Source organism: Phaseolus vulgaris, chromosome 11, assembly GCF_051622355.1.
Source record: "Phaseolus vulgaris cultivar YP4 chromosome 11, ASM5162235v1, whole genome shotgun sequence".
In the NCBI taxonomy this organism is placed as follows: Eukaryota; Viridiplantae; Streptophyta; class Magnoliopsida; order Fabales; family Fabaceae; genus Phaseolus; species Phaseolus vulgaris.
In genome coordinates this window covers 9,170,141-9,183,410 of record NC_143508.1, presented here as the reverse complement: position 1 = coordinate 9,183,410, position 13,270 = coordinate 9,170,141, and the positions used below count along the sequence as shown (strand labels likewise).

The 13,270-nt window shown below is 27.8% G+C and overlaps 1 protein-coding gene across 1 annotated transcript; it reads left to right on the top strand.

Annotated features, from left to right (window-relative positions):
- The first annotated feature begins 1,270 nt into the window (after positions 1-1,270).
- LOC137831281 (fatty acyl-CoA reductase 1) lies at positions 1,271-5,252 on the top strand. Its single transcript, XM_090297686.1, has 10 exons — positions 1,271-1,334; positions 1,417-1,520; positions 2,996-3,198; positions 3,268-3,368; positions 3,495-3,696; positions 3,773-3,934; positions 4,122-4,203; positions 4,498-4,767; positions 4,879-5,006; positions 5,102-5,252. Exons 1-10 carry the CDS (start codon positions 1,271-1,273, stop codon positions 5,250-5,252), a joined length of 1,467 nt encoding a protein of 488 aa, XP_090153812.1.
- The last annotated feature ends 8,018 nt before the right edge of the window (positions 5,253-13,270 follow it).

Sequence of the window (13,270 nt, the reverse complement as noted above, 5' to 3'; positions counted from 1 at the left end):
TTAATAGAGTAAATTATTATTATAAAAATAAATATTAAAAAAACTCAATATATATTTACAGGTGCAAGAAAACCAAATGGAACCATACCATTTACAAAAATTAAAATCCAAATAAAATGCAGACTATAGGAACAAATTTTGTATAGTGCAATTATATGGTACTGTATGGGTTGAAAGAGATATTCGTCAGCATACGAAAGATGGAACCAAATTCTGATAACTAGTCATGGACCAAAACACATAAACATGTAATATTAAATAAATACAAAATATTAATCAATAATATAAAATAGAGAATATATTTTATAAAAGGTATTTTTTTATGACCCAAATTTGAAAACAAAAATAACCAATCTTATATCTCTTTCATAAATTTAATATAAAAAAATGATATTTTTGTTAACTAAATATATTTATTATTAAGTATGATATTTTAACTAAATTATAATATATTATAATTTTTATCTATTAAAATATATCTCAAGACAATAGTATCAATAATTATTAAAGAAGTAATTTATCATTTTCTTATATCAGTAATAAAAATGAATGAGAAATAATTTATCGTAAAAAGTTGGAAAGTAGAAAACGAAAAATGTATATTAATAAATATTGTAAATATAAAAACAAATTATATCAAAATATTTAATATTTAAATGATTTTTCATATATTTCAAAAACAAATGAAGAGTTTAAATCACTAACTTCAATACAGAAACTATCTATACATAAAAGCAGTTATAGAAAGATGAGAAAACTAATATTTGGTTCATCAATGGAGCCTTTACAACCACAAGAAAAAATAAAAATCTACTATAAAAAAATATTATTTTATAAAAGAGAAAGTAATTTGGAAAAAAAATGGCAAAATTTTAAAGACATTCTACATCGGCAAAATTACTCCATTTATTGGGTTGGATGGCACTGGTAGGTGACATTATGGTTTCTTATTTTCTTTATATATATATATATATATATATATATATATATATATATATATATATATACTCATCTAGTTATATTGTACAAGTAGAAAGCATTCCTAAATGATCATCTTCACCATATAACTCTGTTTCTCATACATCTTATCATTTCAACAACCTCTATCTTCTCCAAATCTTTGGCTAGTCAAAGGAAAAAAAAAAGGCTTTAAAAGGTTTGGATGTTTGTTAGAATGAAAGATAAAATTAATTTTTTTATATTTATATTATGGTTCTCTTATTCTTAGATTTCTTCTAGAATCTCTACTCATAGCAGTTAGTCAGAAAAGATGTCTGAGTTCTTCAAGGGAAAGACCATTTTAATGACTGGCACAACGGGCTTTTTAGCTAAAGGTACTACTAAACACACAATGCATCCATAACAAATAATTTGAAGTTTTGCACCTGCCACTGAATTTGTCTATTACATGTGCAGTTTTCTTGGAAAAGATTCTGAGAACCCAACCCCAAGTACACAAACTATATCTTCTGATCCGAGCAAAAACCATTGATTTGGCTGCACAACGCTTCCAAAATGAGGTTAATCAATACTATAATAGTATACACATGTTTGCTATATGAGTATATTATACTACAAAATTAACTTTCATGAATAGTAATTCTCCCAAGAAACAATGTAAGAAATCTTTGTTTGAGGAACATCTGCATTTCATTTATCTTCTCAGAAGATAATTCTTTTCATTTCTCACTCTCCATATTATGTTATCATCAAAACCATTACTTATTCTCCCTTCCTTGCATTCTTCTTTCAAATCACTCTACCACCATGATTCCATTTTTGCACTACTTCTATGTGTTGGGCATCTTAAGTACATACCTTCCCATTTTGATAATTGATTATATGTGCTACATTTTGAAGTATAATCGATTATTACCCATATAATTGATTATCTTCATCCTTTAAATCTCCATTGTCATTTCTTTCATCCATGACACCTTATCTCTACACTTCCAATGAACTCCAACAACCACCCTTCCACATGCAAGTTCACGAAAACACCTCCACGAACAACAACTTCCTTCAAACAAAACTCCACCACCTCAACTCACATGCAATTCACACACACCACAAACTCATCTCACATGAACAACCACCAAATTTTCCAAAGAAGAACGAAAGTGGGAAGCTTTACAAAATCCATTCACAAGTATTTAATGGAGTTTTCAAACACTAACTTCAGTGGTCAAAGGACTATTTGCCTCGTTTAGGAATCTTTGCATGCATGGCCAATGTGTAGATCACGAATCTCTATCATGCACAGTGTAAAAGTGAAAGGCACTTTGGTCTTCTCATGCACGTCCAATTGACTTTCCCTCTATTTCTTCACACTTGAGGGTGACACTCCCTTGACCATTTCCTCTCACATCCACACTCATATTTCCTCGCTAATCAACTGATACAAATATGTGACATTTCCTCAAATCCATCTGTGTAAACAATTTGTATCCATAAACAAACATAGTATTACATCTTGCGCATACATATTTTGCCCTTGCTTTCTCTCCCAAACTTATACCCTTCTTATTATATTTTACCATTTTGTGCCCTTCTCGAACTATCTCGTGTTGAATCTCCATGCCTACACTATCTTAGTCGATTGAGGTGTATATTCCTATTCTCAATCCATATATTTTCAAGTCTCCTCCCAATTTTTGTGATGTTTGCAACATCAATAAAACTTGATCAAACCAAATTTTTGTCCTTTCATGTTAAGCTTTTTGGGATATCTAAAGATCTCTTATATTCTCTCCCACCTTTAAAAATTCTTCCCATATCTTTTCCTCCAAAATTAATTGGGAAGTGCGAGAAGAAGAAGATGTCTTCTACTTCTCGCATGATCCCAATTTTCTATCTTCCCCCTCTTTCACTCATCACCTTTAAACCTCGGGACAATGAAAAATCAATTTTCTTACTAAATTTTATCATTGATTCATTTTCAGTTGTTCATATTGAATTGTGGCATTCATGCATTCCTTTAATGATCATATTACAGGTCATTCGCACAGATTTATTTAGAGTGTTACGAGACCAATGGGGCGAAGATTTTGATTCTTTCATTTTCAAGAAGATTGTGGTCATATCAGGAGATGTTTCTCTCCATAATTTTGGTCTAGAAGATGAAAAGCTCAAGATTAAGATGTTTGAAGAGATCAACATTATTACAAATTTTGCTGCAACTACCAAATTTTACGAGAGGTAAATTATCTAGTAGGAACCAACAATTTTTTCTTCTTCATATTTTGATTCATTATTATTTTTCTATAGATTTGACATCTCAATGGATGTAAATACAATGGGTGTCTTACACGTCTTAAACTTCGCAAAGCATTATCCCAAGATAAAGATTTTTATGCAAATATCAACTGGTAATTGTAGTTGATTATAACTTGACCATAATGCAATATAGATTACTATATTTACCAAAACATTATTCAGTTACCATTAAGCCAATTTCCATTAATAATACATTTGTTGGTATGAATGAATGTTAGCATATGTGTGTGGAGAGATTAAGGATGAAAAAATAATTGTGCAAGAGAAACCCTTTGAGATGGGTCAGACCTTGAAAGAGTCCTCGAAATTAGATATAACTGAAGAAATGAATTTGTTGAAGAACAAGATAGATGAACTTCGATCAAAGAATGCTACTGAAAACACAATCAAAAATGCATTGAAAGATTATGGAATTGAAAGGTACGTCAAAATCTTATTTTGTTATAACGCTAATATTCATTAATCTATAAATGTAATTATTTTTGTCATGTATCAGAGCAAATTTGTATGGTTGGCCAAATACATACGTATTCACAAAAGCAATGGGAGAGATGCAATTGGTTCATCATAAAGATAATGTTCCACTAATCATTATACGTCCCACCATGGTTACTAGTACCCTTAATGACCCATTTCCTGGTTGGATTGAAGGCTTGAGGTATATATTTTTAACATTGTCACAAATGTGTATTTCATTCCAATTATTCAACTTCCTAGACAACAAAATAAACTCTTAATTAATCAGTTCTACTTAAAGTTAAACTTTTAGAGTTTATTGTATTATGTTCAAGATTTTCTTAAAGAGAAATTATAAATTTATTTATTTATTTATTTTGTATTTACAGAACTCTCGACAACATAATATGTAGTTATGGTCAAGGGAAAATAACAAGCTTTCTTGGTCATCCCAAAACAATTTTGGATATTGTAAGTTAAATATATAAATTTATTTTTTGTTAAATGTATTAATTGATACTTAAATGATTATGTGAAAAATAAAACATCCAAAGTTTAGACTACTTATCATTTAACGTGTTCTTTTATATATCTAAAAAGCATTGGTTTGTTTTGCAAAACATCTTTGGATGTCTAAAGAATAACTAAGTGAAATGTTTTTTTTTGTTATAAAAATATTTACCTTACAACATGATTTTGTTGGAAAAAAAAATAGTAATTCATTTTTGTGTGTATATACTAACTACTATGTAATATTATATGCAGATACCTGCAGACATGGTTATCAATTGTATGATGGCAGCAATTGTTGCTTGTTCAAATCAAACTCCTAAGAATTTCATCTACCATATTTCATCATCATTAAGAAATCCATTCAGAATTGCTGATGTTCGTGATTACTGCTATCATTATTTCATTAAATCTGCATTGAAAAACAAAAATGGAAAGCCAATAATAGTGCCCAAGCCGACTTTGATATCAAGTAGGGTTGTTTTCGACATTTACATGAGAATTCGATATGTTTTTCCACTAAAGGTTTGTTGGATACCAAGTCTAACTAAATAATGAAGCAAAACTATAATAATATATTTTGCTAATCTTTTAGGGTTTCATGTTGATCCTTGTGCATGGGTTTGATATATTTAGGTCTTAAATGTGGTGAACAAAGCATTTTTTCAATGCTCTCAAGATGTTTATGACGATAGCTACAAAAAATTCAAAAGGCTGACACGACTAGTTGAAGTATACAAACCATACCTGTTTTTTAAGGGCGTGTACGTGTTTTTCCTTGACTATAATTACTAGAAATGGTACATGAACTACTTTGATTCATAATCATCATTCTCATACAAATTACTTTCGGTTTCAGCTTTGATGATTCAAACACACAAAATTTACGAAGAGCAACAAGTAATAACATTGAGGTTGTTGGATTGAACTTTGACCCTAATAGTATCAATTGGAAAGACTACATGATGAACACACACATTCCTGGTCTTGTAAAGTATGCGTTGAAATGATCTTAGAAGTTCTGCTTTGAAATGGTTGCACACTACACTCTTGGTGTTTTGATAAAATTTTATTGTTTGGTTTACAAAATAATAGTGGACTATCACAAAAGAGAATTGAGCATTATCCATTCCATTCATTGTTTAATTTTACTTTTACATTTGGGATTTCATTTATGTTGTGAATGTTTAAATTGTTAAATGACTATCACTCTTCATTTCACTGTCATACTTCTTATTTTTTTTGCCAATGTGTTTTTTTCTTTTCTACAATTTGAACCATGCGATCTTAATTAATTGTCATACAATCAAACTATTTGTATTCTCATCGTTACAAGAAAATTATTAAATATCAAGTAATTTAGAGACAAAAAATAATTAGTCTTTATATTTAATAACTTAGATACTATTTTATAACATTACAAGAAAATCATTAAATAACAACTAATTTAGAGACCAAAAATAATTAGTCACGGTGTTGATTAAGTTAGATATTATTTTATAAACTAAAATATTATTGATATCCAAAGTAGTTTCTATTATTAATAAAAATTTATAAAGTAAATTTGGTATCTAATATTAGCTAACAAAGTTTTAGCTACTACTAACTACTTTAGATTCTAAATTAGCCTTTAATTAAATTACTGACTAATTTATAATCTAAAGTAATTAGTACTTAAAACCTTGATATATAAATAATGACCAACATCTTACCTAATTGTAGTCATTAAAAAAACCCCATTACATAACCCCACCTTATTTATACCAAATTAATGCATGATTAAGCCAAAAGCATATGGATAAATTCCAAATAAAAAAATCCATAGTATCCAGCAATACCATATGTTTAGTGAACACGTCAATTTCTTCCTCCACCTCCATATTTTTCACCTTCATATTTTCTTCCTGCACCTCCATAAATCTTTCAAATCCAAAATTACCATTGGATTAAAGGTTCAGAATTTGTTTTTTCTTTTTTCATTTTTGAATTATATAATCCGTAGACCTTATGAATTCTAACCTCATAATACAATTTTGTATTTCAAATTTTACAATTCAGAATGTATCAAATATATTTTGAACTTTAGAATTCAGAATATATCAAATACATTTTGAATTCTAAAATTTGGAATATAAATTTATATTTCCAATTCTAGAATAAGGAATTTTAGAAGCTGAAAAAAAGGAAAAGATGGGTGCCAATAAAAAAATGAAGAAAAGGAAGTTGTCATTTCATGTCTTCTCTAGAGGAGGTGCAAGAAGAAATTGTTGTCTGCATATAGTAATAAAAGCATCAATAAAACCAAACTGAAGGTAACTTTGAAAATAAATAAGTTAATTATTATAAAAAAATAGTTACTATACATTTAATGTGACTAGTTGATTTAGTTTTTGCATTGATTTAAACGTGTTTGTTTTAATTTCATAATTTTCTACTATATTTGTTTCACTTTTTTTATATTTTATTATATAATTTATGTATTTTCTATTTTAATATCTTTTTCTATTTTATTATACAAATTTAAATTTATGTATTTTCTATTTTAATATCTTTTTTACATTATGATTTTTTATATATTTGTAATAAATAGTAAATATTTAATTTTAAATTTTTTTAATTATTTAATATTTTTTTACTTAAATATTTTTTTAGAATGGACTATTATTTAGGATAAAAAAAGTTATCATAACATTCACTAAAAAAATCATTAAATAGTAATCAAAATTAAAGACAAAAATAATTAGTCACTATATTCACTAAATTATATATTATTTTAGAGATTAAAAAATTAGTTATATCTAAAGTAATTTTTATTATTAGTAAAAATTTATAAAATGGTTTCTGAATTGGTATCTAAATTAACTACCAAGGTTTTAACTATTAATATTTAAGATTCTAAATTAGTTTCTAAAAGACTAATTGAGACTAAATACAAAATAGTAAGTAACTAAAACTTTGGTAAGTAATGATCTGATATCAATTTAGAAACTATTTTATAAATTTTTATTAATAATAGAAATTACTTTAAATACTAATAATTTTTTAAAATTTATAAAATGGTATCTAATCTAGTCAATAAAACTAATTTTTTTAATAATTTTCTTGTAGTTGTAGTGATTATTAAGTTTTATTTTCTAAATAAAATCTTATGGGCTGATTCTCCCTGCACCCAACACATTTTAACTGGCACCCAATCACATATAAGAAAAAGATAAAATTACCCTTAATGAATTTCATAATACCACCCAACCCTATTCTTCTTCTTCTTCCTTTCTGCGTGAAGCAGCTGTGGCAGCCACGGTGAGCCACCTTCTTCTCCATTCGTTTGCAGCCACTGTGACCTTCATTATCGCAGGCAGAGCAGCAGCTGCGACGGAGAGCTTCTAAAGTCGGAGAAGGAACCATCAAGGTACGACATGTCTATCGGATATTTGTATCCGTAATTCACTATTGCGTTCCGCATAAATTTTTTCGTAATTCATTATTGCATTCCATATATTTTTATCCGTAGGTAATTAGTGGCTTCCGGATATTTTTATCCATAATGGACTTTTGACTTACGGATATTTTTATCCATAATACTCTTTGGACTTTTGACTTCTGGATATTAATATCCGTATTGAAAATTTTGACTTCCGAATATTAATATCCATAGTGAAAAAAACATACTTCCGGATTCTGATATCTGGGACCAGCTGAGCTCGAACAAAAACCAGAAACGATTAATGTCTGTGCACAACAATGAATGTAACCTCCTCTTTTGTAGCTCAAAGCAAAGCTTCACACAACAATGAACTTCCTCTACCTCACCATACAATATTTTTCAAAGTGAAGAAGACAAGGACATGATGAGATTTTAAAAAGTTCGTCGGGTGCCAATCACAATTGATCGGGTGCAGGAAGCAATTGCCAATCTTATGTTTAGCTAGGTCCTCAATGTATTTCCTTTTTCATGTCACCACGTAATATCCTCAATAATTATTAACCATGGATTCTTAAAAGATTGTTTGAATACACAAATACCAAAATCATGTTGTCAATATTAAGTGATGAATGTAGTTATTATCAAGTGACAAATTAGATTAAGAAATGTTTATTTATATAAATGGTAGCCCAGTTTATAATTTAATGTCCACCTAATTATTTTATAGTTTTTATTTATGAGAATTAAACACGTCTCAAAGAATTTAACTTACACACCATACCCAATTAATTGAGCTAAACTTCTTTAATATTTAATAATTCCTTAAATCTTGTGTGAAAAAATTAATTTCTTAAATCTAACTAAACATTTCTTAAATCATCAAAGTGTGTATTCATGTTATTTTGTTTTCTTTCAGTAATATACTAGTTTTTTTTATGCACTTATTATTTAACTTTTAATTTTAAGTAATGTATTAATCCTTTTATTCTTTTAAATGTATTAATCCTTTTATTCTTTTAAATTCCTGTTATATAATTTATAAGAAATAAAATGTCGGGCATTTTTATTCTATACTTTATTTATATTTCTATCATTTATTTATATTCTATTATTTATTTATGTTTAGTAAAATATTTATAGTAACATATTGATATCCATGTTCAATCATTTATTTAAACCTTTTGTTTTATTTTATTTATTTTGTATTATGTTATGTAAAATATTTTTAGAAAATTATTATGTTCATAATTAAGTTTAAAAAACTACACAAAAGAGAAAGATAAAAGTAAATAAGTTTAGTCCAACAAATTAAGAAAGTAATTATTAAGTAGGTCAATATTTAGATAAATAATGTTTTGAATTCGGAGATTCAATTATGTTTAAGATTATTCAATTCCTTCTCAACACACTCATGCTTAGATAGTGAATAGACATTTTGATGTGATTCCACTAGCCATATAGAGAAAGGTTCTTGACCTTCTTAGGAATCACCTTGAGTTGGACAATATAGAGGACTTTTCTTAGAGTTGGATCATTTGTTCTAAGACAAGAACTCACCAAAAACTAGTACCAAATCCCAAACTCATTTGGATGAACCAATTTTAGTCAAATTGAACCAAAAAAGAGGAGAAACTAAAAGGAACCAAACAGAATTGAAATTAAAAGGCAAGAACAGAACATAAGTGCTGGAAAAACAGAAAAACCAAACCAAAAAAAACTCAAGAACACAAGACAACATGAACAATTGAAAGAGAAGAAAGGAAGGAGAAGAGAGTGCTCATGAAGATGGAAGAATGTTGGATGATCTCGCCACTAGAAGTGTGGAATGCTCCTAGATGAGAGTGATGCCGCCACTTGAGGATTCCAATGATCCATCAAGATAAGACTAGAGAAGAAGGCTCCAAAAGCTCTCCAAAGTTCACTCAAAATTTGAGTAGAGTTTTCTTAGATTAATTCCAATCTGAATTTTACAAAGGAAGCACCTCTATTTATAGCCTAAGGTGCTGAAAAATAGGTGGGAAATTTCAAATAAACTCATTTGAAATTCCCACCAAAAACAAGTCACATGGGAGGTGTGACCTTTTTCTACTATGACACCTCCCAAAAACTACACCTACACCACTCTCCTAAGTCACATGGGTAATGTGACTTTATTTTACATTTTCACACTCCTTTATTTAATAACCACACCTCCTAAAACTATACAAGAGTATTTCAAAGCTTGACCTTGCCCCTCATGGGATGGACTTGGGCTCTTTGGGCTTTGGCCTTCTTGGGCTTGGGCTTTGGGCTTGGGCCTCATCTTTATTTTATGTCTTCTTTTAATTTTGAGAAGACTAGAAGGAAGAACTTCAAATGTGAGGGTGGATGTCCTCTTCCTCCATTAATAAAAGCCTCCTTTATTTGATTCTCATCACATTTTGTGTGATTGAAAGATTATCGATTTTTTTAAAAAAAAATTAATTATAATTATAACAATTTTTTTTATAAAAAAATATTTAACTACCTCATCACTTCTATAAAAAAAAAAAATTGTGTTTATAATGAATCATGAGATTGATTATAATCATGATATTAGTCTTATTCAAATCCAAGACCTATGTAGTTTGTAGTTGTGTTAAATTTATTAAAATTTATGTTTGAGACTTTAAAAAATATTAGTTTTTAATTTTCTTTAATATATATTTGTGATACTAGTAGAAGATGAACTTTCTCCATAGAAATTATTTAGAAGAGTTTTAAGGAATTCTTCCTAAATGTTGATTAGTAGACAACTTAGTTCTTAATATCTCTAAAAGACATTAAGTTAATAAATAGTTACATTCTTAATACAAATCTTAATGATTTATTAGCTGGGATAACGAAAGAAACCTAAAAACAATCTATTTTTAGGATTTGTGACCTATATTCCATCAGGAATCAATAATATATATATATATATATATATATATATATATATATAATTTTGAATAATTGTAAGTTTGTAAAATATTTTTTGTTTATACATGTATATAATTAATATTTCAGTACATTATATTGTGATTAGGGTTCTTTACATAATATTTTTTGAAATTTTAATACAAAATTCACTCCTAATTTTCTAATCATGTACAAAAATTATTTTATAAAAAAAATTACGCCGATAAAAAAAAAGCATAATTTTTTTAAGTTACAAAAATAAATAGAATTTTAAAAAAAATATTCAGTTTGATCAATTGTCAACAAATATAAGATTTCATTATGAAAGAGTCATAAATACAATTACAATTTTTTATCTTTTATCTATTTTCTAGAAGTCGTCATCTACAATTTTATTTAGTTTTAATTTTAATTTTAATTATAGAAGTCATCACATTACACACAATTAATATTTATTATTAATTTATTTAATCTAAATTTATAGAAGTCAAGACTTTTATTAATTTTTATTTTAATAAATTAAATTCATCTAAAAAATATGACTTCTACAGATAAAAAGTCAGCTTTTTTTTTATTTGGCTAATTAAAATGTGTTTATATCCATGCATTTCCGCTGTAAAAATTGTAAGGCTTCAAATTCTTTTTACACCGAATTTATTTTATCCTACATTCTACATAGTTTTAAATTTTTAGAAAAGTGAATTTGAAAGAGATTATTGTATTTCACAAATAAAAATTACGGAATAGAATTCAAAAAATCAAATCCATTATCGAAAAAAATCCGCAAAACAAAGAATTCGTTATGGAATAAAAAAATAAGAAACATATTATGAAAGAGGGAGACCAAAATATATTTGTATATATATCCTCTTTAATTTAAGGTCATTTTCATCTTTTTCACTGGAATTGGGTGAGTAATATGGTGCACGAAGTAATTGCCCTTAAAAAATAGGACTTTACTATGTGAAAAACTAAAGATTGTTTCTTCCTACACCTCCATATGTTCTTCCTTTCATCTTTATAAATTTTTTATCCTAAAAATGTTTCTATGTAATATTCTAGATTATATAATCTAAAAATATTTTTATAATAATTAGCTTTTATTATTCATATGTGTGATTAATTTTTAGATTATATAATTCGAAAGTATTTTCTAAATTTAAGAGTAACTTCTTAATTGTAATCCGAATATATTACAAATTACATAATCTATAAGCTAATCTCAAATTCAGAAAAACTTCTGGATTTCAGATTTATAATCCAAAATACCATTTTTTAAAAATATATTTTGAAATTACATAATCCATAAGTTATTTCCAAATCTGAGATTAGCTTTTTAAATAATATAATGCAGAATATTTATCATTTTTTTAATTGGCCTCATGGGAATGACATAATAAGGATAAGAAAATATTTTCAAATTTTGTAGGGATGACACAAGAACATATGGAGGTGGAAGAGAAAGGCTTTTGCTTTTTGAAGCTCCCCATTTTTCAACCTGCAATCCCATAGTTGTATGAGATGATTGAATTGTCTTTTATTAGCTTCAACCTCACTATACCTTACCACTTTCGTCACCATTCTCACTCTTGTCGCATCATCACCGCTGCAGAAGAAAAGGAAAGGAAAGCACCGCATAGGAAGAAGAGCGAAAAAAAAACACATTCTAGAATGTTCTTTCCAGAATAAGGTTTAAAGATATAGTACCTATTTTTTTATATTCAAAATAACCAAGCAATAGGACTAAGTATTCAAATGTGTAAGAAATAAAGTTCAAGAAAAACAAAAAAATTATATTATATTTAGTTGTTTAATAATAAATCAATCTATTTCTTACAAACTCTTACAAGAATCAAATGAGTACACTGATTTTGAAACCCTTCCACCTTGATAACCCTAAAAGTCACTCAGACACAAACAAATAAAACCTGGACAAACAATAGGTTAAATTCTGTTTTATTCAATTGAAAGAGAACGAATTGAGTTTCACGATACATTTCAATCAATTTATTTGTAATTCAATCGATTTAAATCACTTTAAATAATTTTTTTTAGTAATTTTAATAGATTGATTTGCATTTCAATCGATTGAAAACCAAATCATTTTCATTCAAAACTGATTGATTACTCCTCCTGTGTTAAAATAAGGCGATGATATATACAAGAATTCTCTCATTAACCTTCATCCCTCCAACAGGAAATCCTATTGCCGTGGATGTTGGGTCTTTGAGAGAATTTCTTAGACCTGAACTTATTGTGTTCATTGTTTGGGTATCTCTAATAAATTGGACATTAGTGCCACATTTTTTTCCAGTTGATTATAAAAATGAAAAAGTAATGAGGGGTACATGGAAAAACATGAAACAAGAGAAACAGAGCAGAAAAAAAAAATACAAGAAACGCATTTTTTCCTTCACAGTCCGCAAAGATAAATGTAGCGCATCACCGTCAAACTATTTTCAACACTGGCCGACCGTGGACTTTTTTCCCAATTTGCCCCACTGTCGGTGGTGACTATTTGGAATTTCCACCGGAAAACTCACCCATAAACTTTCATGAAAAGTTAGTGTGAATTCTATAACATCGCCCATTCAATGAAATCACTATATCTAACTTAAAAGCCATCCATGTCTGTTTAGATAGTAATATAAAATATTTGTAAGCAGTGGGTGTATCTCTGAAGAC